Source organism: Dermacentor albipictus, chromosome 7, assembly GCF_038994185.2.
Source record: "Dermacentor albipictus isolate Rhodes 1998 colony chromosome 7, USDA_Dalb.pri_finalv2, whole genome shotgun sequence".
In the NCBI taxonomy this organism is placed as follows: Eukaryota; Metazoa; Arthropoda; class Arachnida; order Ixodida; family Ixodidae; genus Dermacentor; species Dermacentor albipictus.
Genome location: NC_091827.1, coordinates 16,275,144 through 16,303,103, shown reverse-complemented (window position 1 = coordinate 16,303,103; position 27,960 = coordinate 16,275,144). Strand labels below are relative to the sequence as shown.

At 44.5% G+C, this 27,960-nt stretch overlaps 2 protein-coding genes across 3 annotated transcripts; one reads left to right on the top strand and one right to left on the bottom strand.

Moving 5' to 3' along the window:
* The first annotated feature begins 61 nt into the window (after positions 1–61).
* On the top strand, positions 62–3,849 carry LOC135914395 (uncharacterized). The gene is made up of 3 exons (XM_065447220.2): positions 62–335; positions 993–1,121; positions 2,876–3,849. The coding sequence occupies exons 1-3, from the start codon at positions 258–260 to the stop codon at positions 2,990–2,992; spliced, it is 324 nt and encodes a 107-aa protein (XP_065303292.1). The 5' UTR covers positions 62–257; the 3' UTR covers positions 2,993–3,849.
* On the bottom strand, positions 3,109–27,794 carry Ccdc85 (coiled-coil domain-containing protein 85). 2 transcript variants are annotated; one of them, XM_065447217.2, is made up of 9 exons: positions 27,659–27,794; positions 24,590–24,890; positions 23,443–23,694; positions 21,565–21,907; positions 19,805–19,884; positions 18,548–18,718; positions 15,699–15,749; positions 13,271–13,372; positions 3,109–10,392 (listed from the first exon to the last, which is right to left on the bottom strand). In XM_065447217.2, exons 2-9 carry the CDS (start codon positions 24,839–24,841, stop codon positions 10,357–10,359), a joined length of 1,287 nt encoding a protein of 428 aa, XP_065303289.2. In that variant the 5' UTR covers positions 24,842–24,890; positions 27,659–27,794; the 3' UTR covers positions 3,109–10,356. The 2 variants fall into 2 exon arrangements, with proteins under 2 accessions (XP_065303289.2, XP_065303290.2); XM_065447218.2 differs by lacking the exon at positions 27,659–27,794 and adding an exon at positions 26,882–27,626.
* Positions 27,795–27,960: the final 166 nt, after the last annotated feature.

The following is a 27,960-nucleotide window of genomic DNA, read 5'->3' as shown; positions in this document are numbered from 1 at the left end:
GCCCTGAATGGCCCCGTATCGTGCCGCCAGGTGCCGCATCCTCCGCAGCCTGTGCCTGTGCGTTCTGCAACTTTGTGGAAGCTGTTGTCGCGAAGGGCGGGTCTTGTTTTTGGTCAGCGTATGTCTGCGCGCTAGAATGTTTAACTCAGTTTAACTCACTTTACCGAGTCAAACTGGTCAAACCACGTCAAACATCTCTTCGCAACGCCGTCGACGTCGCATCTTTTGCTCAAGACGAGCGTAGCTACCCCTACGTTATGGGTTCGCCGTTACTAAGAGACGGTGGCGATTTGCTTCAGCAAGTAAGCGCTGACAATCTTGAGTTGCTAGAACAGGTCAGACAGCGAGTACTTTTTTCCCTCTCAGCCTGCTTGAGCATCCCAGCAACGGAGCATTGCATGGGAGTCCACCGGCACCAGAGATTGTTGTTACGGCACTGCTGCTCCGGTTGCATTGATGTCCTTTTCTTCGTTTTCGTATTGTCGTGTCCTGTGATTTTCGTTCATTAGCTCTATTATTTTTTTGTCGCCATTCAGTCTAGACGTAGCCGAAGCACGCACCAGTCGACATCACGGAAAGATATATGTACAGATGTCTACACTTATGTCTAGAACGCTCGAGCGCTGTTAACCAGTCTCGGATGTTCAAGGTACCTGAGCTTATTAACGTGCGGTCTACATGACCTCGTAGCTTCCGCTGTTCACAAGCATCTTGTCTGAAACCGGCCGGTAACGCATACTTGGTCGATTTGCATTGCAATGCGCTGCTTCGGCGCTCTAGACTTGTAGACGACCGTACTGCATCTCTGCATGCTCTTGTAGAGAATGTCCGGTGCTACTGTTCGGGTAGTATGCCTGTAGTGCGATGTTTAGTGTGATTTTACGTCTGCCACGTAGGAAGCTTTGTGTATCTTTTTTTTTCTGGCTGAAGCTTACGGGCGCCCGTACATCACTTCAAAGCTCACTTTTATCATGTACACACTTTCTCTTCAGATTGGCTTGTTTTTGTCCCTGGAAAAAGTTGAACACGCGGACAAGTTCTACAAAACGGTAGTTGGTGCGAGGCTCCTGCAACACCTCTGGAAGAAGCTCAGCAGAGAAGATGAGATTGAAGCACACAGGGTAATGCAACTATACGCGTGGTGTGTGCAGAATGCACTGATGTGGGCCGAGTGCAAAAGCTTGACTCATCAGAGAATTCTCCGCACACAATTCTCCCTGCGCGGATCATACTGACCGTGGGCAAATTCGCCCACTGTTCATGGCCTTCGTGCTGGTGACAGTAATACCGCAGTCAGACTGTCAATTTGAGCAATTGCACCTTGCCACGGCGAGCGTCTTTGGCAGCTCATTGTCAGGCGTGAAATGGGTGTCTCTTAGAATTGATGGTAGTGTTGATTGATAAATCAGCCAGCACATTATATACGGGTGCCACACGGTGCACTTTCAATCGTGACTGAACCCAACCGGGATCGAGTTCAATTGTGGTTGGCTTATGTGCATAGGCTGCAGAAGGGAGCGAGTGGCATTCAAGAAATTTGATTGTGATTGTAGGTACCAATTCGCAAAATTAGAGTAGTCAATCGTCACAAGTGAACACAAAATTTCGTTGCATCCAACAACATGCTGTTCGTTTGGAAGTGCTAAATCTCTCAAAGCGTTGGTGCTCAAAAAATGAGATGCCTTTCGTTGGTAGAAGGCCGACAGTTTCCATCAGCATTGATAGTTAGAACTTTTGAAATAGCAAAATTGTGGTTTTAGAATTGGCACCAACCCTGTATAGAGAAATATTTTATTATTGAAGCACTGCAATCGGTGCTACACACTTGGATGCTGCAAAGCAAGGTGGTCATAATCAGCCCAGCCGATTGTTTAGTCTGAAGTCTGCTACTGCGGTATACATCACAATATCATGTTTCTCACATGTGAAACTCCAGCATTTACTTTTATTTTTAGGAATTAGATGCCAGCTACCCGGAGTATCTTGGCTTTTGCAGGGCCACAGATGCAAGATATAGTACCAAGCTGATTCTCTTGTATACGGCTACGGCCTCATGACCCTTCAGTAAGAAAAGCATGCATATTCAATGCAGTGTTAGAATCTAAACGATGCAAAGCTTGTCTGATGCAGTGATGTCAAAGCAACAGCTGGTGAGTCATGTGGCCTTATTGCCCATGGCCGTCAGCGCACACTGTTCAGAGGACAAAGGTTATGTACGGTACTTGTTGAGGAAAGAATGTTTGAGAGATGTACATACACTGCACAGGCCAGTACAACACATATCTAAATACATTTAAGGTTTGTATACCTCTTAGTCAGTGGCACACGCCCACTCTGAAGGATTGATCAAAGATGGGCACATAGAGGCCAGGTAGACCAAATACAAGAAGAGCAATGAAACCATTTACGATCATCGGGTTCGTATTCCATTAAAAGTTCTGTGTGCTCTAGAGATCCCCATGAGCAGACGCTACCTATACACATTTTATGTCATTGATTACGTATACCCTGTGTGCGCCCGCTTGCGCCACTTTGTTGGTCACAATTCGGGGCTATATAACTAGTTAAATTCTGCAGTTTTAGCAGCCAAAACCATTACATCATTATGATACGCAGCGCAATGCATGGTCCGCGTACATTTTTGCATTCTGCTTTCAATGGCTTGTGTCCACCACATCTGGAATCGCACCAGAGACCTTGAGCTCAGCAGCAGAATGCCATAGCCACTCAACCATCGTGCGTAATGCTACATAAGCTTGTCTATTCAGTGAGAAGTGCAACTTGCGTACTGAATGCCGTCACACCCTAAGGGGGTTAAGGTGAAAAAAAGCGTCGCTTTGAAAAGCTGAAAAAACCTTTTTATCCTTTTACGCAGAATGAAGCTCTGCTTGCCATAGCAGAATATGTCAAGAAAAACCCGAGAGCCACAGAAGAACAAATCCTCAAAGAGGTACAGACCCAGATAGATGCATTCGTTCAGAAGATCCAGTAACCCACCTGAAGCGCTGCCTTTCCACTGCGATTCCCATACTGCCTACTTCTTTACTGCAGCATGTTGTGCAGTCAACTTGGGCACAAACAAGGCACAAACAAAACAAATGCAGGAAGTGCAATGATTGCATAGCTTTTATTCTCCGTGTTCCAAAACCATCACGACACACAGACCTTTGCATACGTGATTTGATTCAGCGTAAGATCCCAAACTCTTTTCAAAAGTTAGCTGCAGATTTGTCAAGTGGAGGACAGTTTCTTGCCATTCCACTTTACTAGTCATCAATCATAAAAGAAAAAATACTTTGCTAAGCTGTTCTTCCATGACATTCAGACAGCAATGAAAAGGAAAGCTACAAAAAAAAAATACTGCAAGGCTGTAATTTGTCGCTGAAACACAGGCTCAAAACAAATTTGGGAAAACTTTTTTTTTTATTTCATTGGCCATTGCAGTGCTGATCGCTATCATCAGTGGCTGTCACTTGGATGCTAATTCTCTTGCAAGAGAAATTCGAAATTTCGCAAATAGCACAGGTTGTGCATTTCAAATAGCTTTCTGGAAAAAAAAAGAAACATTAATCTGCAGCTTACCATGTGAGGCACTGTCCTCGTTACGTATACAACTGTTTGTACATGTCTTCGTGATGCCGTTCTTAAGTATATTATCTATCTCGAAATGTTAAAAAAAAAAGAGAACACAGGAACAACCTTTTAAACTCTGTGGCACTACTGTAACACGCAACAAAAATACACGCTCATCTGTTGTAAGGCACAAAAGGTCTCTTTATATGTGGCACATGTGTGATTGTTTGTTGTATGTATGTATATGAAAAGAGAAATATATAGGAATACTACTTGCTTGCATGTGTATGTACATGTTCTGGAGACAATTCTGTTCAGTAATAAAATTTCGGCAAAGAAGAATACATTGTGCACACATTCTGTTCAGTAATAAAATTTCGGCAAAGAAGAATACATTGCGCACACATTATCAGTCACTCCACTGGTTGTCAACATCGAATACACCACAGAATGAAGCTCTTTTTTGTTTTTTTTCTCGGCAGTTCAACAGCATGCCATCCTGGCGGCAACGAACCTCTTTGAAAAATGCTAAGTTATAATTTTTAAGGTTACACAAACCCTTCTGGCACTGACAAATTATTGACAGAATTATTTGTGTCAGCAAAAGCTGGCTTTGTATTTCCAAAATAGTGGGACCAATCCTAGCTCTTGCGCCTATGTCCTCTGGTTTACAAAAGTGTTGGTGTCTGATGCAGTGGTGAATTTTCTTTCGAGCAATAATTTCTTAATTTAGAGTTATAGATTAACCTAACTCAATTGACTTAATTTTTGTTACTGTTCTTTTTTTAATATGATGGCGAAGTGTGAGGTGTCATCGTTTCTTTGAGGATGCTCTCGAAGTCACTTTGCATGCACATTGATATAACTTTATACTTAACATCTCTCTAGCGTGCTAGAAAGGCAACTTAACAGTTTTCAAAAGGGTCCGTTGCCAGAAAACCTTCCTCTTGCAAAGCCTACTACAACATGCAGACACTAGACTTCTGTCTCAGACTATCGCCGCTTCGGGCACCGTAATAAGCTGGTATCAAACTTCAGTGCAAAATACTGCACAGAGGAGTTTGTTGCCACAACGCCGCTGTTACCAATACAACTTTTTTACAATTCTCGGTGATACAGCAGTACAAACATGTATTTAGCACTCGTAAGCACTGTTGTGTTCTTGAAATAGTGTGCCATGAAGGGAAATGAGACATTTGTCCAGAAATTGCAGTATTCAGTTATTTGAATGGTTTGAGGCCACTTCAAACGGTATCAGGCAGCACTTATGGCCACGATGCTAAGAAAGGTCCTCCAGAATCCCTTCAATCTACTACTAAACTCCACAGAAATGAAAAAGAAACGGCAATATTTTAGTTCTCTTGGACCGTACGTACACAAACAGTGCAGCAGATGACGGGGTTGAGTAGAAGCCTACCCCCAATTCTTTGTTGCCTCTTACATTATGCCGGTGTCACATGTACACTTATTGCGATTGGGGTTGATGCACATTAAGCTGGACCTGGATCGTGTTACTACACGGTAATTTGCAATCGCGATCCTGCGGGATCTGGACGGTCATGATTGCAGGCTGATGCCTGCACCCTCTAGCACAGTATTCTGAAAACGCTAAGAACAAGTGAAGGCAGCTCAATAATTAAAAAAAAAAGAACATTTAAAAACTTTTTTATCAGCAACAGTAAGCTGTAAAATTGAAATATTACCAAAGTTTAACCATATTTTGCAAATCTAAGTTTTTAGCCAAAGCATTATGCAGTTCTGCGAGTCGCCAACGATCAGATGATGACATCAATTTGATCTGGATCGTCGGACCGTGTAGCAGCGATAAAAAAAATGCGATCCGGATGAGTCCCGATCGTGATTGGAAGTGTATGCGTGACGCCAGTATTACATATGCCAGCCTACACCACTGCCCCTAACCATTTGTTCTCTAAGCTTTGACAGAGCATTGTTTTACCCTAATTTCTGCAGCTTTAAGTTGCAGGTCGGCACTAACCGGTAAGCCGACAATGCACACTTTGTAGTCGATGAACAGTAGTTCACTGAATTTGTCACAATCTGCAACAGCCCGTCAACTTCATAGTTGTCTACACAAAGCATTTAGACAACTGTAAAGACATACACTTGCTCATCTTCTTGTTCCGAGTTTATCGACACAAAGTGGCCTCAATGTCGCGCTTCCTTGGTTCTCAATAAAGAACAGTATACTCTTCTTAGAGAGAAGCTGTTGCCTACCCCTCACCTAGTACCAAATTATCCTACTTTCATCAGCCTCATCAGCACATTTGCGTGAGCAGATGTGTCTAACAAAACACCCATCAACTGCTGCAATGTGTAAAAAAAGAAGTCTAGGTCACTTCCTCTTGTTGCTACAAGAAGGAATGCATTCGGCGTCGGCTCGAAAAAGAGACTGTGCTTGACAACACAGGGCCGAGACGATGCATTTCCAGCTGAGAATCGTGCAGGCTTTGTCTTTCTTCTAATGGCACTCGCGAGCATCTCAACGCCCTCTTCTGGTTAAAAAACAAACAAACACGATCAGTCGCCGCTACGAGACGACACACCTCCTTGACAGAACAGCTACAAATACCCTGGTTGTTTTCTTTCCGTTACCTTCCAAACATTTGCCTATAGAGGAGTTCACAACCTATATATTTACACTGGGTTCAAGTTGGGCACAAAACGCCCAGAAAGGCAAGGCACTTTTCGGCAACTGACAAAAAACAAATGGGGCAATAAAATCCCTAGAACCTTTGTGGCTGTCTCAGAGGAATAATAAAAAACAATGCACAAAAAACATAAAATCGCCATACTCAAACTTTGGTCAGCGATGGTGTGTCTGGTCAGGTTTGATAGCAAAATATAACGAGTTCATCACATCAAATCACGAGAGATCATTCTTTTTTACAGGTGATAACAAACATAAAAGGGAAAAGTTCATTATGTATAATACTTTTACAATCAGATGCTGCTATGCAGCTTAAGTTCTAGTGATGTGCTTACATGCTTTGGGCAAATGTTATTGCATTTTCATGCCATTTATACTTGTAAAAAAGATTAATTTTGTACACATCATAGGTAACGAAGCCAAACCCACTTACATAAAAAAAAAAAAACGTGATTCATGGAAAGCTGATGTGCCCAGAAATGTTGTATATAATACTTTTCACATGGAATGATGCTACAGCCTCAAATTTCCATGAATAGGCCTACATGATTTGGGTCAATGTTGTTGCATTTTTATGCCAGTCATCCATAGAATTTGATTGGTATGTTTCATAGAGAATATGGCCAAACCCCCGGACAACGAAGAAGTGGTCAAATATAAAAATTTGTTCAATTTGTCCAGTGTCTTGAACATATTCTGAACAGAGTACATTTAGATTTTTGATCACTGATCATAAATTCATTGTAAACATTAATAAAACAAATATGACAGAAAAATTACATGGAATGGAATTGAAAATGGAATGAAATCAAATGGAAAAATTAAAAAAGAGAAACTAGGCCTCCCTTAAATGCAGGAATAAGATGCACCATGCATGAATACAATTCAGCAATTCAGAGGAACAGCTTTACGTAAGGATCATAAGGGGGAACAATGTTCTTGCACACAGGCTCTATGACTGAATAAAATTGACATTTCACATGATTTAAGATGTCGGTAGCCATTTTTTAGCCTGCAGTGACAACAGCTCACCAGTGTGCGAAGTTATCTCACGTCATGAATGGGTGAAATAAATTTGGAAGGAGAATTGGGCCACATGTGAAAATAACTGTACTATCATACAAATAGCAATTGGAGGGCTACAGGTTATTTCTGGCTACTTGAGGTTCCTTAATGTGCACGTAAATCTAAGCACACGGGTGTCTTCACAGTGTTCCCCCACTTTATGTATCGTCGGTGAAGACCATGCTCAAAATACAACTACTACAATACCAACAGTAGGCAAGCAAGATCTTTCCTGGTGCTAACAGTGAGTCATCAAAAGAGGTTGATACATATAACACACAGTTTGAATATAAGCAATGAATTTGGTACTTAAAATCTAAGAATGTTCAGGTTGTTCAATGTCTGACACACCTCACTGTGTTTGAGTTCATTGTAACTGGGTTTCACCCTATTGAAATAGACTGATAGTTTTCTACAACTGTTTCCATACAAAAGATGAATCAAACAGAAATAGCATTCAAAAATATAATACTATTAAAAGCGATGTGATGGCGCAGTCCTACAGGACATCTCGGAAATAATCCTAAAGAACTTCAAGCAAAAGCTGGAACGCTACTGCGCTATCATACGAGTAGAACGAAATGCACTTCAGTCCTTGTCAGAAAACATCCCGACGTAGTGGCTAATGTTTTTCATAACATGTTTTCAAAACGCGAGAAGATGCGGTGAAGAATAACAAAGTGCAGAGGTGTAAATAGGAGAAAAATATATGCAGAGATTGCTTGTGTTTTGATTCTTCCAGCTACTGCTTCAAGCAGCACTCTTTTAAAAAGAGAGCATGACGTAACAATACTTGTATGCCGATAAGAGGATCAGTTGTGCCTGAGCTCACAAGAATCAATATCTTAGGTAAACATAACAAAGAGCAAAAGGAAAGACGGCACAATAGATAATGAACAAGTTCAACGAAGGATATGTCTATGAATGCTCGCCACCGTCATTTTTGATGGTCATGACTGTTGTGGTTTTGCTTGCGCAGAATTATACTAATCGCAAGCATTTGTGATGAGAAGGACGGAAAGATGGCCAACGTTATCATGAAAATAGTGGCCAAGGGGGAATGCACGAATGAAACTTAAGAGCGCAGAATGAATGAGAGAACCGTAGTACTCCTTTCCTGCTTAGCAGGCAAGCCACAATAATTCTGCAAATAGTGCAGTCACAGAAATCTGACTCCGTGCATTCCGCAGTGCACTTATTTTTGATCTGCGGTGCTTTCTTCAGAATAACCACTTCATATATTACAAATGCAATGTGTGCACATGGGATCATGTCAGATCGTACATAATTTGTGTGCCATTGTGCTTCCAGGACTACCTACTGGGCACAAGTAGTGCGCCATGGTCAATGGTCATAGAAACACGCCGCTTCTCTCGGCTGTCGGCAAATAGTTTCAAATTGGGAATTCCTACCACGTAATAATCGTTACATATTGTATTGATTTGATTTATAAGGCGTTACAAGATTATAAGGCAAAGGTGCAGCTGACAAAAAACATCAGTATACACACTAATACAATAAGGCGATATAGTAGCCTACGCATTATTTAGACTCGGTGGGATTTGCTCGAAATACCGAGTAATTACAATAACCGGTGCAGGTTTAAGTGCGCAATAATATGATACTGTCTCACTTGCCAAGGTTTAGCGATACGATTTGCATTGCAATCTAAAATTTGGATGTAACTGAATCTATCAGCCTTGCATTTAAGGCAGGCGGTGGACTTGGAGGCTAGTGACTCTGGGAAAAAAAACCTCAGCTTACATTAGAATTGCAGCCCAAGTGTATGAGACAATATAACACAGAATCACATCGCGTGTACATACACCGTTCATTCATATAATTCATGCATTGATTCATGTGAGACACACTAGTTTAGGTCACGAATGCATGCGGTGACAGAACTCCTTCTTAAACTTCATAAAGTTGCCTGCTATGCTTGAAACAGAATGTACAATGCAAGACTGAAAGACCGAAGTTGGTGGCTGGAAGGGGAGGGTTGCAATGATGATGAAGTAGTTCCTGAACTGAAGAACTTGAACAAGGGTGAGGAACACGTTAATTAGGGAGGTTTCATGTGCTCTGTGTTAGGGTGGTGAAACGTGCAGAACCAACTCTCGAATTCCGCAGAGGAAATGTGTTTTCCACTTCGCTGATCTAGAGGAAGATGTGTTCAGAAACACAGGTTCACTGTGCTTAGAACACGTTTTGGATACATTTCACTGCATGTTTTGGAAACACATAGAAAATGCATTGGGGAGACATTGCAGAAAGTGCAATTGAAAATATGTTCAAAGTGTTTCCAAAACCCATGCCATGTATGTTTTGGAAACTCTGGAAATGCGTTTCCAAAATACATTACGGTCTAATATGTTCAACGCATTTTAGGAACTCATAAAATGTGAGTTTCAACACAAAGGAGGTGGGCGACCACTTTGTGTGTCAGCCCATTGTAGTGTCTTCTTGCAGCAAAACCAATTTCAGAGCTCCAAATATGTGCACTGTGCTAACAGTTGTAGATGGCACGTCATCGAATAGATGACAGCGATATGCACTTCACGGGCCAATGGATGATGGAGGTGGCAGTCCAGCAAATTGGAAGGACGCTCCTGGCGGCAGTTTTGTTGAAGACTGTCAATGGCCATAATTGAAACATAATGCACATGTATCTACCTCGTCTTTTTTTTGTGTTCGTTCGTTCTTAGGCGCAACTCTTCCTAAAACAGCCATGCACCAACTCGCCCAGCAAAAAGTTCTTCTAAATGTGCATAGAAGCCACATGATATCGGCAATTGGACATGCGCATTCCCATCAAAGAACAAACGTTCTTACGACAAACCTGCTAAGTTTTCAAACAAAAACTTTCACAATGGAAGTTCATGGATGCTCAACGATAAGGACACTGTAGCACATTGCAGTGACAGGAACCAGCACGACCACACATGGCACTGGCCCGACATTCCAGCCCAAACCACAGCAATCAAAGACTCCCCGAAATCGGATGCACGGCAAGAAGTTCAGCATGCCTTGACAACACTGTCGCAGTTGCATCATACTGGCCCATCTTCAAGTTTCCGCCAGACAACCTATGTAAAAAAGAGAAAAGTTGAATGTTACAGATTAGTATTCAGCCTGGGTATCTGGCGAATCACATTTTTCTAGGGATGGGCGAAAAGTGAACTTCAGGCTTAAAATCGAGCTTAGGCATATAATGATACGGGTCGAATAATTTCTAATAGAATATTTTAAATAGTACAACTGTTGTACACCACATATATCGGCAAAAAAAGACTGCCGCAGCACTTTCTATAAGGCTGATGCAATTATGAATTTCTTGATACGAAGTGAATAGTTGTAATGTTGCGTAATACCTTGACCTAAGAGCCAGAAGTTTACTCGTAAAAAAATAAGTGTGGGTGGGGGTGCATTTACTTGGAAAGATGGAAGCAGCTTTATCTGCAGGAAACAGTTGACTTCTGAGTGCTATTATTCACATACATTTATGCGAAAATGCAATTTCAACCAGCTTTTTTTTTGCAATGCCAGCGGTATCGCCATTACGAAAGCAAATTTATTTACAGACTTTTACTCATTGTTGTAGCTAAGTGTACTTGAATAGCCTGATGGTTGAGGTTACAAGGCATTTTCCGTAGGCCCATTGCGAGGCTCAATGAGTGTCGCGCACCGTCAAGATTCCACGGAGTGCAGATGTTACACGTAACTTTGATTGTGCCAACTGCACGGCGCCGGCAGTTAAGGTGGTGTTGCGCTAATTCAGCTCGGTATTTTCTAGCTACACGCGAGCTTGACCCATTCTGTCCATAAAGCACACAGACAGACTTAAAGGCACATTCGCTGTAGTTTACGGCTGGTAGCCTGTGGACCCGCATGCCAATTATATGGTCCTCTGTCTATCCTGTGAGTGGTACAATCTCCGGTGTGATCATTGATGAGCCACTCCACGAGCAGCAAACTTCTTGCAGCGGTTTCCGCTCGGCACCACGCAGGCGAGCAGTGAATTTTTGTCACAGCAACATTGCCTTGGCTGTTAGGACTAGTGCTTCTATGCCAGGTGTTGGTGACTGAAGACTTGTTCACCAAAAAACGGTAGGTGAACACGGTAATGTGATCAAGCGTGCCCTAGAAAGACGAGGCGGGGGTGGGGGGGGGGGGGATATGTAGATGAGCATGGCAATGTGATCAAGTGCGCGCTAGTGGCTCCTTCCTGCTCCTTTTAAGTAGGAATGAAGGACATGGTTGGGGGGTCTCGGCTTCCGGCAAGCCGCATCTTTTGAGTAATGGATCAAACCTTCACCTTTGGCTCGGGCTTGTCCGAAAGGCGGTGCATGGAGTGAGCATGAGAAATTGAGCACTTTCTTGTGTGGACACCATTTTATGCTACACCATTTGTGTGGACACCATCTTATGACAGGAATTGCTAAAAAGCAGCCCCATAATGCATTGTCTTTAAATGCCAAGATGAAGTTCTCGGAAGATGTAAAGCATGCCCAAGAGTCAAAGACAGTTATCGCGAAAAGGCATATACCAAAGTGCACTCTTTTGAGCATTCTGACGGATCGTGACAAGATTGAGAAGGCATACAACAGAGGCGCTTTCGCACCCAATAGGAAAAGGATGCATGTAGCCGACCAATGTGGATCTCAAGAAGGCACTTTTACTGTGATTCAAGCGTGCCCGAAGCTCCAATCTTCCAGTGACTGGACCTGTTTTGGAGAAGGCGAGTAGCCTCCAGATGGGACTTATGGACTCCAGATGGGACTTATTTTACCCAAGATTTGCTAACCTTGGTTAAAATTCAGTTTTAAAGGGATCCTAAAGGCAAATATTAAGTCAAGCTAAAGTGATAGATTAGTGCGTGGGAATCTCTAAGGTGTCAATATTATCGCGAACAGATCCTTAATAATCGAGAAATTGAGGTAAATGCAGGACATGATTAGAGGCTCCCCCAGGACATTTGAGTACTTGCCCAATGACGAAGGCACTCCTCAGTTAAATTCTGTCACTAGTACTCAAGGACTCATTGCACAAAACATCCTTGTATTGTACTATAAGGCGGAATAAAACGTTACTTGTCCAGTTCTATACCACTTTTACAAAAAAGTACTTATTGAAATAACGCTGACAACGAAGCGGACGGTCGAAGGGTTTCATTTTCGCTCGACTCCACGCCGCCCACGCTTTCATGTTTCAGTAGCTATCGCGTGGTGCTGCGCTGGTTTTGCTGGCTTGCGAAACTCGCACAAACTGTTAGTAGCAAAGAATTCAACTTCCATGTGATGATGCGGAATGCCCGAACGGTCTACACTACTTTACCAAAAAGCAGCTGCAGTGGCGAATCCACCGCTCTGTCTTGGCTCAGTACCGCCATCTGTCGGGCACGGTTTCACTCACTGATGGCAGCAAAGAATGGAAATGGCGTATGCAAGGTCACCACTCCCCGGTTCGGTGGTGGGAGATTTAAAATGTGATAAAGGTATTAGGACCCTTCAGATGCAATTTTCTCGTAAGTTAAGTCTTGGCACGAAACAAGCGTTGCGAGATTTCTGGAATGGTATTTAAACAGTCCATGTTGACTTCGTATTTGCCTTTAGTGTCCCTAGCACTATCAGTTAAACTCAGGATGAAGTGACCTCTAACATGGAGTCAAGTATGCACTGGTGCTATAATGGCGTGCAAACTTTGCGATGCTGACCACCATTCCTCCTGAGGCATGGCAGACTCGTAGGCATGCAGGAGCAAGCTAGCACACATAGGCAAGTGTACGCAAAGTCTGGCCTTAAGCGCACGTTCGCCGTAGCACACAAGCATTCAAGCAATGATGCCCGCCACAGCTCTGCAGCTCACCAAGCTTGAATACTTGACAATTGATACTCCTTTTGAGTATACTTTAGAGCCACCAAAATACAGTAGTCCAAAGGGCACTCTCAGCCACCAGATACTTACATTGCACATTTCACGCACAAGTGCCTTCTCTCCTTCAGCAAGCTCTTCATACTCCAGCTCACTGTCCAAAGCCTTGTCGAGTTGCTCGTGAACCTCAAGGACCTGCATTTTATGATTGTAAATATGAGAAATGCACCTCAAATTTACAGCTACATAGCTTTATTAGCAAGAGCATATGTGCAGTGGCTAGTTAATTAATTGTACAATTCTAGGGAAAGAACTGCCTCGCATTCAACATTGTCATACTAGTTAGTACAGCATAGACCACTTATAACGTTAAGTAGCCAGAGTTGCAAATTTCTGCACTACAGTCGAACCAACTTATAACAATATTCAAGTGCCACGAAAATTCCATTGCTATAACCGATAAGTATTACAACCGAGTTGCAGGAAAAAAAAAAAAATGGGGAATGGCGTACCTATTCTGAGAAAACCATAATGGCGGGGTCGCCAATTCTCCCCACCACCTTTTTCCATCAGCTTCTGATTGTGTTGACTCATTTAACTGTTTAACTCTGCTTCCTTCACGCTCCGATCGCATGTTATTAACACGCCACGGCTTTTGGCATTCAAGAATGGCACTGGTATAACTGCAAAGAGGGGTCACGGGTGGCAAGTGACATACAAGCTCCGCCAAGGCATCGCTTTGGTGGCCCTGAAAGACGTCCTTTAAGAAATGCAGGAAGGTAGCCACGGCAGCATCTCAGCTTGAGAAATCCAGAAGAAACGCTGGGATGTGATTGCCACAAGCATCTCGCCACATACTTCCCACTGGCTTGCGCAAGAAAACCGCATGCCCGTCGGCCTTGCTTGCTTTACGCGAAGCTTGCCCACATCCTTCTCCAAGGCATCCAGGGGCTCCACATAGTGAAGCACAAGGTCCCTTGTGAAAACAAGCCCAAGCGGGACTGAATTATCTACAGAACCTTTCGTAGGGACAATGTTGAGTCGGCATGCCCCAGCGCGGCAGCGCTGCCGTCGTGGCCGTCATTGTCGCCATCCGATGCAAGCACAATCGCAACGATCTCCTCATGGGTAAGAAGCACTTCGTTTCCAAATCTATAGTAGTGCACATTCTTTTCACTGGGAGCGTCGTGCATTGCCGATGATCAGCGGGCGGATAAGCTATCTTCCATTTCGGCAACAAGTCAAACGAGGCTCAGAAACAAAGTGGCCAGGAACGACTTCGACGCAACGGACAAAGACAAGCATGAATGACTTGCCCAGATTGTGGGCCATAAATAAAGAACTAACTGTGAGGGCCCAGCAAGCAACCTTAAGGCAGCGCGGGCAGGGTTGTCGGAGCAGTTGGCGCGGTCCATTCATGTTTCGGAGGGTGGCACGGTGTAGAGCTATGAGTGCAGCCCATCCATATTCGAAGGGGTGGAACGGCAATGGAAGAGATGTGCGCAATGCTGGTGTGCATCTCTCGTGGAGAGGAGTGCACGATGGCAGTTAGGGTGGCGGGCGATTGTGTAGTGGCTCGCATCTCACTTTTTCTTTTCAAGGATTTCGCATTCCATTACCTTTCGGCATGGACACCCAGCAGCCAGACTTCATCATTATAACCGATGATGTGGCATGGGGACATTGTAGTAAGCGGATTATTTCCCCATAGAAAACATGAAAACATAGAAAAGTTGACGGTGCAGCAGCTTTTCGTGGTTATAACCGATATGTTGTTAAAACTGGTATCATTGTAAGTGTGTTGAACTGTACAACCAAAACATTTTTTTCAAAGGCTGTGCACGTGCGAAACATGTAGACCAAGCAGCCGAGTGTGTCAGGGAACTGAAGCATACGACGGGACGCATGTCTGCACTTTCGTTGGCGAGGTGGTACCTCCACTTTCCAGGTGCCGCACAGTCACTGCGAAGCGTTTATTTCGTTGACTCTGCACCGAACAGCAACTTCAGCCGCCGACTCCCAAAGAGACGACGCTGGTTACGCCTAAGCCGGTGGGAGTGTCAAGCAGCATGCTGTCGCAAGAAGCTCGCCTTTGACATACGTTTGCACCCGTAGAGGAATACACGGCGATGCAGCGCGAGATGACGTGCACAGGCTGCACTGAGGGGCAGTGTGCATGAAGCAGGGTTCGCAAGCGATCGGCAGGCAACTGCCGTGAACGCGATAGCAAAAATTCGTAGAAGGTGACGAAGTGGCACAGAACTCAGATGCCGAGTGTTTGAAAGAACTAGCTGGCTTGTGAGCAAGAGAAGTAGTGAGTGCAATCATGACATAATGGTTAGAGCACCTGGATAGTGTGCTTGATGGCAATCAGTTCCTGCATCGGTCACACCACATTTTTTTCTCGGAGCGAGGTGAGACCTACCTACCTACTGCAATGTGACAAGGAGGTGGCAAAGAATGCTTCACACTTTAAAAAAAAGAAAAGAGACAAGGTGGCTCACAGGTAGCATTTGCTCACCTTCATGGCATGTACCACTGCCTCTGGCCTTGCCACACCCACATATGGTTCCTGGAAACAACAAGCTCAAGATCAAGTTTTCTGTGGCACTGAATGCAAGAGGTCATGAGCACACTTGCACAGTCATGCTAATTACTGTTACCTTATTACTGACAGCTACATTAAGAAATCGTGCACCTTTCCCTTTAGCGAGAACCTTACATCACTCAACCATTCTGTCCATTCCTCAAACCCTGAAGTAGCGAAGTTCTACTTGCAGCAAAAGACTGTGCTAGAAAATTGTACGAAAAGAAGGGATCTGAGGGGCTAAATATTTTTTTGTTGCTCATTACAGCCATGTGCAGAAAGCAGACAATGAAGCCTGAGAAGGCACAGGGAGTATTAATGGTTACATTTAAACGAAATGTAGAAATGATAAGCTAAATAGAGATGGAAAATCGACGGAAATAAAATTTGTTGCATTTGGGAGCTGAATTCACTTCCTCTGCATTAAGAGCGCAGCGCTTTACAAATTAAGCTACAACAGCAGTTATCACGGCAGTGCATTGAAATACCGTATTTACTCAATTCTGATACGCCCTCGATTGTAACGCGCACCCGTTTGCCGTGACCTAAAAAAGAAAAAGAATTACAGTACCGCGCACCTCATTCTTTCATACAGAAAGACAACTTTGTCTCATGTGGAAAGATTTACTCCCAATGCGCTAAAGTTGCAATAAATAAATGTTGTAGATTCGCCCGAAAGGCGAAGCACTGAATATGATAGCAAATTAGTAGACAGCTATACGAAAAGTAAAGATAGTAGTTTTATCGGCCGTGTAAACTTTTAAACATACTACTTTACTACCAAAATTAACAAGCATGGTGACATGAGCGCACAAGCAAACATGAACACGTCTCACTCAATAACTGCAGAAACTCTTTATCATAACGCTGGAGCGAGGAAGTGCGGTAGCAGGAGCGAGGGAATTGATCTTTGTGCGGCCTCTTGCTTCAATGCGAACTAAGTGAGAAGAACACAGTGCGGTGGGCCTAGATGCTTTCAAGATAGGGGCAGCGCGGCAGCACCGTATGTAGCAGTCACTGGTGTAAAACGCCTCCCTTGTTTGCGCCAGTACCACACGCAAGTTTTGGGAACTCCGAACGCCTGTGATGCGGCCAGATTTCCATCCGTCTACGTACACGTGATCACTTTCCTTTTAATTGCGGCATCGTAATGAACTCAGCATGTCTTTGCAGTTGGCACTTCCATGCTGATAGAGTAAACGCAGAAAACGGGAAGACGGACGATGCACTAGCCTAAGCCAAAGGAAGCATTGCCTAAGCACACATATTGCAGCACATGGAGGCAGCTAGGCTCAAAGCGCGTACGACGTGGCCATTTTGAAATGCCAATGGCGAAAATTTAAGACAGATTTAGGGCCGTACTCAATTCCAATGCGCACGCAATTTCTGGACCCGTTTTACCGGCAAAGGGTGCACCTTAGGTTCGAGTAAATACAGTACTTGCTGGCAACCTTAAAACAAATTTTCAACAGGCAGAACTAGTTCGAGAAGAAAACAAAACAGACGCGGACTAAGATGAGGATATTATTAAAAACTTAGGTCCTCACAAGGAAGCTTTGTTGACAATGAACTAGTCTTGGCCTTCACATAAGAACCTTGTTCACACTAAGGAACTTGTTGTGAACAAGGCTCCTGTGGGGGGGGGGGGACGAAATAGCAAGTTTTTAATAATTTGTTCATCTTGGTCGGCGTCTGTTTTGTTTCTTAAACGAGATTTCATCAGACCATTCACTTGAGAACTATTTGGCACATAAAGTGAGTAATGTTAAGATTCAACTCTTGCATCATTATTTTTTCCTTGACGCGATCATACTTTCAAAGTGAGATGTATCCCATTCAGTACATCACATTATGCATGGTCGTTCATTCCCCTGCACCAATATCAACTGTAACAGCTTGTGATGTCATATTGCCACAAAAACTGAATTTGAAAATTTCTGCAACCTTTCTTACTGTTGTAACATTCTAATCGTTCGTTTTTTACTTTATTTTCCTCTCAGATTTGTTTGTGTTGACAGTTGTAATTGGCACTTAGTTTTTCTGCTTGCACTTCATATGTTTTCACAACATAAAACCAGGTGTTTCAACGAACACTTTCAAAAATTCTTAAAGGTTGCCTGTGGCAGATAGCACAATTCTAGTCCGTGAGCTGGTCTACTAGAAGAGATGGATATTACTTGCAAAAAAATTGAAATGGGTAAACTAATAATTAACAAACATTGGCTAATTAAGTTTTTAACTAATTACCTTAGGGCACAAATCGCAATTTACAAATTCTAGCCGGGGAGTTGGCAATGCAGATCAACTTGAAGCTAATTCTCAGGACGACACCAGTTTCGGGATAATAATTCCTAAACTTTTTGGAGAAATGCATTGGCGTTTCAGTTACTTTCATGCATTCAAGTGGATATGCCTTGCACTCTCACCTGCTAGAATTTGTAAATTACAATACGTGCGATACAGTAATTTAGTTGAAAACTGAATTAGTGAATTTTTGTTAATTACTTGATGATGCATTTCAATTTTTCGTGCAAGTAATGTCCACCTCTTCGAGTAGGCCAGCTCATGAACTAGAATTGTGCAAACAAACTTTTTGAAAGTGTTTGCTGAAACATCCTGTATACTGCACTGTGTAGAGTCTGCTTTTACATTTTTTTTTAACCAGATTATTTTCGCTATTGCCCCTGCCACTCCCTTGTGTAACACCTTCAGTTGAGGGCCTTTGATGGTACAATAAATAAGTAAATAAATAAATAAATAAATAAATAAATAAATGTACTGACCGTGTTATCTGAGGTATTTTTGTCGGTGCTGTGGGACACGGGTGGCGGCAGAATGTGACCAGTGTCTTCAGGTTTCCGATATTGAGGAGCACGTGGAATTCCACTTTGGTACTTTTTGTCGAGCCCTCCCTGCGGCTGCTGCGGTGGCTTATGCAGAACTTCCTCATGAGGCTGCATTGCATGCGGTGAAAAAAAAAAAAAAAGGCTAAGTAATGTCACTTGAACAAGCTTCAATCATCCTATCCTATTCTGAGTTCACTGCAGGACACAGGTCTCTTGCGACAATCTCCAATTGCAGTAGACTCCTGTTAAAGCTAACCCAATTAGGCTGAACTTTTGGATAGGCTTAACAATGAACATTCGGTTGGTTTCTCGATGACCCGTGGCAGAAAACAATCCGCTTAACACAACCCACATTGCTGTCCCCTCTCACATTTCATGCAATCGTTCTGAATTTGAAACATTTTGTTATCGAACTGGACATGCAATTTGGACACTTTCGCAGCCGCCAGTGACACTTGGAGGCCCAGATCAGTAAACTCGGAGGAGCAGACTCTGCTAGCTATACGTGAAGCAAATGGCATTTCTGTGGGCATAGAAACTATGCTAGCGTCGACGTTAATGCGGAAACCTGCAAGGCTGACGCTACAGAAACAATAATTAGAGGGCTCTTGCCTCTGCAAGCGGATAATGACGGCGGACACGTTGCCCAGGAGCCACAAGAACCAGCAGTGATCACATATCGCAGATCGATTCTGTTACGACAAACTTATGACAACTACTCCATGCTCAATTGATGCGCAAGTTTTTCTGCAGAAAGTACCCACGGTGGAGCATTTCACGTTTGCATTGGCAGCGCTGCTGGCAAGGCGTACAATATCAGTAAATCAGGCTCGTTTTTGTAGATACCATTTACGTGAACAAGGAACAAACAGGAAAGAAAAATGCACCAAGCTTCAATGCTAAGATATGGGCACACAGAGTTGGAGGTGGCGCCACCCTGTGGTGCTACCGCCTCCTATGCCCAGCACTATAATAAGGAGATACTCTATTACACTGGCTTAGCACATCTACCAGCACTTCTGCTTCTGAATCTGGTGATGCTGTAGTAGTTAATGTTTCAATCAGCATGCCATAGACAAAAGTGTCATAAAAATGCTAGCAGATCAAATTCAATAATACGTTAAAGGTAACGTGAAATGGTCATACTGCAAGTGGCTGCATACTGTACAAGGAAAAAAATAAAAGGCCACTTACAATGTTTTTGACAATGCCCTTCTCAGCTTCCAGAATCTCGATGCGTTTCTCCAAATTCCGGATATACCGCAAGACTTGCTCTGCCAAAAAAGAAATGCCAAGGTTATTGGTCGATGCTTCAGAGTACGAGCAAAGCTCTAATACAGCCATATTTTGGCATCTCAGACACAATTGTTCCCCAGAAATGAGTGAATCAGTTAATTATTCGATGCTTTATCCAGTCAAAGCATGTGTGCAACTTGGTTGAACACTTTATCCAAGCAATTATCATGACTGCAAGTCATGCTGAACAGTTTGCACTCTGTGAAGAGACTGAAATACAGTTTCTGTTACGAACATATACTAGAATTGAAATAGTGCTGCTGGGAGAATGTCATTAAAGGGACTGCCAGAATGTGCTGCGAGACCTTGATGGAAACGAAATGACCACGACTTACAGTGATAGAATCCAGCATGCTGTTTCGCCATGTAAGTAGGAATTATAATTTTAAGTTGGCAAAGGAAGTCTCAAAAACCAGTAAGTGGTGAGGCCTGGCATCTTGGTACTTCAGATGTAGTCTATGAGATTATTGTATGTAAGTTGGCTGTTATTAAGTATAACATAATTATTGCTTAAAATTGCAGTTGCTACCTATATTATTATACGCTCGTGCTTTATGCTGTGCTTCAGAAACCAAAAGCACGTGCAAAACTTTGATAAAAAATTTTCCACAATGTTTTCCGCGTTACCACTTTCTGATCAGACACTCTGACCACTAAGCTTTCCATTGCATTAAAGAAATAGGTACCATGAAAGTTGCTTATCAGTCCCCTTTAAGGCAGTTCCTCCCATTCTCTCAAATATAAAAGTTTGACAGTGGGCTAGTTTGTGCACTAATGTTATAAAGCATGCCTGAAAGAGAACATACAGACACAAATTGAAGTGCTTCATGCAATTTGTGACACAAATGTTGTTCTAGAATCTCTAATCTGCTCAAGAACCAGCAATTGCTCTAGATCGTACAATGATGCGCACATGCACATATTTGACAGACCAGAGCAGTGAGATTAGCTTCAATGATTGATGGTCATGCTCGCTGCTGTGTGTGTCGCCTAAACATTTCCTCTCTGGCACAAGTTTGTCCAATATGGAAGTTAGATTCTTTTTAAAGCGCGCCTCACCAAATCCCAATGCATATTTTAGTCATACACTGGAAGTTCTAAAACACTGTCTAAAGATAGTTCTACCAACATAATTTTTCAATTCTGCTTATCTTTGGGGCAGATAGAGGGAATTGAATGCCTGGTTACCATACCGCCATGAGGCAAGTGCGACTGCCAACGGCAGCACTCTCTACCTTGAGTAGCGTCCGCAGGCAACATTCCTTTCCCTCCTTCTCCTATACCGGAGTCATGGGACTGCATCACAATCACGTGATTGCTTCACCTCTGTTTTTTTTTTTAAATTTCCCCTTCTCTTCCTTTTTAGCTGTGCGTCGCATTTCCAGTGGCAGCATTGCACGTTCCTCATTGGACGATTTACCAAAGTCACATGAACTGCATTTACATCATGGCATGTGGCTTGAAATTTCAGCTGTTTACACGGGCGCAGAGGCCTGTAAACCTTTGCAGAAAAAATCATCAGTGTGTGAAGAATGCGCGGCGCTTGTCTGTTTAAAATGGCCAAACCTAGTGAGGGGCCCTTTATCCACTCTTACCAGCGGCGTTTCTGCCATTTCACCATCGTTACACTCCGACGAGATGTTGAGAAATGCTCTCACCATTGATGACGGTTCTATGCCGATGGATCGCCTCCTTGATGGCAGGCGTTCTCATGGGCGGCTGGCTCCGGCTGGGCAGCCGGCTTCCGTTTGGGACAACAGAGGGCGGTCGTACGTGGCCGTTCGCCGTGCCGTTGGGTACGCCACTGGAAGGCACGGGAGGCAGCGATGGTGAGGGTCGTGGAGGTGGGGAAGAAGGCAAAGGGGAAGGAAGCTCATCCTGAGTGGTGATGGTCGAGGATGAACTGCCATCGCCATCATCACGTCGACCCTCGGGCAGAACGCCGCCGCAGTTTGTGCAGAGCGTCTGCGACCGCTCTTGATCCAGGTAGAGGCAGAGTTCCTGTTGGGGGCAGCAGAAATTGACGAGCCTTGTCAGTTTGTGAAAGAGTTAAGCAGGAAACCTGTCACTTTTGTAATGCCAAGTGCTGTACCTTGGGCATATTGGTTCCATTTATACAGCCGATGCTCATTACAACAGACTGTAATAACCCAGCTCGAGAAGTCCATTTATCCTAAGTCCATTCAAACCAAAATTAGGGCCATGGTGTGTTCTCAAATGGCAAAACTTTACATACCGTCAACGTCCGATATTTCAGACTCCCAGGTACAGTGAAAACGTCCGAAAAATCTAATGCATGCAGAAAATCCGCCGTTTTACAGGTGTTTCTCAGATGGAGAGGGTCATGGACGGAGTATCAGACTTGCGCAGCTCCGCCAATGCATCACTGAGGTGGCTCCAAAAGAAGCTGTTTACAAAAATAAAAATCCGATAGCAGATTTCCGATGGCAAATCCGATAGCCAATAACGCATTGGCCGTATGCCCTCAACACTGTATAGTCGCCATCAATGATCATGTTGACAGCAGCTGTAGTTTCTTTTGCAATGGTTGTGGCAAACAGTAGTTTTGTTTTTATTCAGTGCAAAGCTGTCAAACATTAAGAGCACTGTCTAGCTCGTTATGGGTGGCAACCTGGCAACATTGGCAATAAAAATAATCTGGATGTGCACGTGGCAGTGAAAAGCGCCTCAGATGAAGACGCGCCGCGGCCACACTGTAAAGGAAGCCGCAAGGCCTTTACTGCTGCAAGCGCTAATCAGCCATGAGATGAGAATTGCAGCTTCCACACTGCTTTCGTGCATAAAAGAAACAGGATTTGCTGATTCATTCAGTAAATAAAGGTGTATTGACATAGTGTGCATTTGCTTATTATTTTCTTGATAGCGTAAATAATTCGACATTCGCTTAATTCAGACACATCTTTCAGTCCCGTGAAATCCAAATTAACGAAGTTTTACTGTAACTGTAGAGCCACGCGGCACGGTGCCTTTCTGTCTGCTGTTTTCCGGATGCTGGTTACAGAAAAATGGTAGTTTCCCTGCACAAGATTAACAGCTGGCGCAATGGCGGGGAGCCAGCCAGCCAGCTTCTCGTTGTGCTGGCCGCCCAGCCCAAGTCTGTCTCGCCGCCAGTGGCACCAACATCGGCTTCAGTTATTGCACACAAAACAGTGGATGGCAGAATAAACCGCTGTCGTAATTTTATCTTTCACAACAAGTGACAACCACTGCCAAATCTGTAGCACAATCAAGAGCTGCGGTACAAGGCAAGTTAAACTCTGAGCCCGCTCCTGGCTGCCACTGCAATGCATGCGAGACGGCCGGACCGCATCATGCACTCCGCTGTATGGACGCCATGAATAGCAGTCTATTTTCATTTTTGTGCGAATTGGTGCACCGAAAAATAAAGCGTTATCAAAACAATGGATTTTGAGATCATCAGCGGTTTCTAACGTCAATGGCCTCGCACAACCAAGCTGGCTGCGAAATACACGGGGCGCGTGGATTTGCCCTACAACTTGAGCATTGCGACTGACCTTCAACTGGATGTTGTCGCGGATGAGGTCCTGCTGCCGCGCGTCAAGGCCCCGCAGCTTGCCCTGGTAGGCGGCCACCTCCTGGCGCATGACGGACGCCGTGTAGCGGCCGAAGCGCTGCCATTCGCGGGCCAGCTTGCGCCCCTTCTGCCGGTCGTCGTCCAGAAAACAGCATAGATCACGCAATTCCTGGCTGTCACGCTGCAGCCGCTCATTCACCTCACGCAACTGCCGGATCTCCATCAGGTGCACCTGGGGCGAAAGGCACCATGCAAGATGAACTGCTTAGAAAAGTCACCAGACAATGCTTGCGCAATAAGACCTGAGTCAGCCGTAATTATTCAGATAAGGCCCGCCCTTCTTTAAGGACCGGACCCCCACTTTGGAGCGCAAATATTTGGGAGAAAAAGTTTCACTAAGCGTCACATACATACTCGCATGCATGGCTTCTGAGATTGCAGTTGTGACCTGTTGCAATATCAGAGAGGGTGCCTGCCTGCTGTTTACTTTCTGCAAGCCACTGCTAGATAATACTAGTTACTGTCCAATGCGTAATTGCATTTTCATCGTCAATGTGTCCTACCGAATTGTGATCATGCTCATCACGCGGCATAGATCCAGTGTGTGTACCTATCCGCTTTGTGATGAAGTGTGTTGTTTAGTAGCTTAAGCTGCATCGCACTTTCAGATGCATTAAGAGAGCATCACTGCAACATGTGCATGTGGATGTGGATGTTGAACACATGGTGTGCGCTGTTGCACGGCAATGTCATAGAGAGCTTCAAACTGATGGAGAAAAGAATCTGAAACACTAACGGAAGGTACAGAAGACAACCACAGTTTTGAGAGAGTGTCAAAGATGTGAACTTGGGAAACGAGGACTGAATAAATGTTTTCATAGCCAGCCACTAGTGGCTATGTTATTCTGCAAAGCAGTCTGAGCTGCTGGCTTTCACAGTTGCCGCATGAAAACCACTGCAGAACTCCCCTTAAGAGTTTTGCTGCAAAAAACTATTAGTTGCCAGTGAAACGCTTGCCCTGTTTCATTTTCGTCTCCAACATTCTCGTGGTTGTTGAGTTTTAAAGAAAATTCAACATGAACATCAATAAACTAGCCCAAATCACCATTTTGTCCCACTTCGCTCACCTGCATGCGGCGGTTGACATCCTGCATCATCGCACCATGGTCGTACATGAGCTTGAGGTTCTCCCCTTCGACCTTCTGCAGCCAGCGGAGGATCTCCTGGGGCGGCTTGCGCAGCAGCTCCTCGTTGCTGGGTCGTCCCCTAGGTGTCGCCACCGCAGCCATGCCTTGTGGTGGCTCTGGGCCACCTGCAGGCTTGGCCGCTGCCGGTGGCTTGTCCCAACCGTCCGGACCCTTGGCTGTGTTCCGGATCATTCATGGTCTGGGGCTGACGACAGGGTGGTTAGTTACCAGCCGCAGCTTGCTGCAAGTGTAGACAAGAAAGAAGGCTCAGAATCAACACGGACTAGCATGCCATTTGTAGACAGAATGTAAAGGGCCCCTAAACTGCCACTGACATTGTCAACAAATTTTAAGTAAACATGCCCATCGTGTACAAAATACTGTGATGATCATCTTTGCCAATCATGCCAAATTAAAAAAAAACAGACTTCTCATGCTCCTCTCTGGCCTTTGCCAGTTTCTTCTTCACACAATGTGATGCCAGCAGGGTTGTGCGCATGTCATAGGGCTAAAAGCTGTCAATTGGTCAGTCAGCAAAGAACAAGAGAACACAATGAAAGCTGGCTGTGTGGTCCGAGAGGAACATTCTGCATCACTGTTTATTGCCTTGACACTACACCTATCACCCTATCAGTACATACTGACTGGCTAAACCAATGGAAGTGGGCTTGACGAAAAGAGTTGTGGCCGATGAACCTACCACGAACATCTCTTCCGTGTCATGTAATCCTCAACTGTGCTGACACGACACTTATCACTCCAGTAAAGTGACCGCAGAATGTTGAGTGATGCAAAAGTAAACGCATCCCCTAAAGCGAATGATTGGGAACATAGCCACCTGGGCTGTTAAAAGGGCCCTGAAACACTCTTTTTGAACATAGTAAGAAAATGTTTTTGATCTGTTGTAGAGGCTGCTGTGACCATGGGAACCAAATATTACTGTACTGCATGCAGCAGGGAATTCATTATCTCCTGTCAAGCACAGTGAAAAATTGCTTGCTCTTGCTTCTCACTTCTGCAGCATCATCAAAAGCAACTGGGCCTGCCAACACTACAGGCTGATTTCGTGATCGCTAGAGTGTTCCCAGTAATGCATAATTGCTAATTTTGAGTTGCACAAATAAAAATTATATGTGACCGAGACCTCAAAAAGAGAGAAAAATCATTTCATTTTTGCACTGTGCATAGCTGTGTCTACTGTGCATGGCCTCTGAGATGGCAGGGGCATGCTGCGAAGGCTGCCATGGGGTGCCGCGACACAACTTTTGGCCGAAGCTTTGCCCTCTTGGCTTCTCTGCTGTGTAGCTTGCAGCATTCTAGCGGAGACGATAAGAGTGACAAGGCCGGGTATTTTGTGCAATAACTCCACTTATAGTTGAAGGATGCGAAAAACTTTTGTGCTGTGAAATTCACGAGATGACGCTCTTAATAGTGAGGCCATTCTGTGATCAGTTAAATAAAGTGCTTCAGGGCCCCTTTAAGGTATGACACAGTGGAGGGCTCCAGATTGACTTGAGCCACACATGTGCCTTAATGTGCACTGATATTTACAAGTACTCAGGACTTCTGACTAGTTATGGCCGAATGGGCTGTTATCACAGTTCAGCTTGTCAGTTATTTTTTCACAAGGGAATCACAACTTTTGTGGCTTGGAAGCAGCGACAGCTACCTGAACCTGCTTGGAACAAAATTTCAGCACGGTGACGACAGAAACAGAAGTCATGCCGTCCTCAATATGAACACGTGCGAACAACAAACTGTCAAGATCAGAAACTGTGTTGCTAGTTAACAAGGTCAGCTAAAGCTTGCGCTTCCATTCATTCACATGTGCTGATACCAGAATTTCTGCTCATTTACGAAAGTAGTTGACAAATCAAGGGTCCTATATGTGAAGTGGCTTCTTGAACTGCAGTTGCTGGCGCTGTCATTCAGTGTTTCCGAATACGACGCGCACGGTCACCGATTATTTAGCATACAGTTACCGGTAGTGCGCATGCGCATCAGGCGCAGCGTAACGCATGCTAAAGTTCGCAAAAATGTAGTCTTGCGAGCACCACAGGAGGCTTGCACACAGCCAATACTGTCAATTCCATGCCACACTCATCCGGAAAGCACAGAGATATCAGTCTCTCTACAGCACTTTCAACAAATGGAAGCGTTTCTGACGTCACAGAGCTGCATACGCGCGAGTAGCGAGCCCGTCATATCGGGCGAGACACATTTCGTACGAACCTGAGAGCAGCCGTCTCAACGTAACCCCAGTAAAAAAGAGATGCGCCGAGGTCGCGTACGACGCGTCGAACGGCACGGGTCACCTAGGTTCAGGTTCGCGACGAACGCGTACTCGTGTACTACGCACTTGTGGCACCGCCGCCGGCTTTTCGCGTAATTGCACAAGTCGTGTCGCTTTTATATCGCACTTTTTTTTTATTTTTATCTCCGCAGCTCCGTCGCAGTCGGCGACAACACACTCTTCTTCAAAACCTTATGCACCAAAGTTGCCAAATCCAAATAGGTCAGGGAGACCGGGAGCGTGCGAAACCAGCGGCACGTCGTCGTACGTGTTTCAAATAGTAACGATCAACAAATCAAAGTAAAAAGCGATCACGCACGCTTGCCCGCCCGCCCGCCCGCTCGCTTCGACGAACTCGGTTGCGGCGGGGTTATGCCCCGCAAGTAACTTTTGACACCGCTTTCGGCGCGGCCTCCAGGACACACCACCCGCAACGCGGACGGCTCGCAACAACGAAATATTTGGCACAGATCGCAATAAAATGCGAAGCTCATACGGCAGCACGTGCTCCGATATCGCTTCGCAAAAGGCGACGCAACAGGTACTGCTACGCGAGCGCGAAAAAGCCTAGCAGCGCGCGCCAAGCGAACTTTCAACCACTACAACAACGTGTCACGACAACGAAAAGGCTGTTAATTCGAGCACGATCGCGCTGCCAGCGATTACAGACGCGTGCACGGACGGTCAACGGCGATCGACAGCTCCACGTGACTTACGTGTCTCCAAAGTGTCGCGCGGTTGCGTGAGGTTTTCGATCCGATTCGTGTATTTACATACGGTCAACATGGCAACGAAAAGTAAACAACGAAAACGAAGGTATGCGGCTGTTCTATCCGGCGTGCAGCATCACGCAGTTCTACAGCGATACTAACCACGAACTTTGCTTCAAAATTCGGCCCACAGATTTACGAACGCTCGCGAACCGTGGAAAAGCTCGAAGAGCTACAATGTATGTATTTTGCTTTTAAAAATACTAAAAATAATTTATATTTATTTGCATAGATGGCGCTTTAGTCTC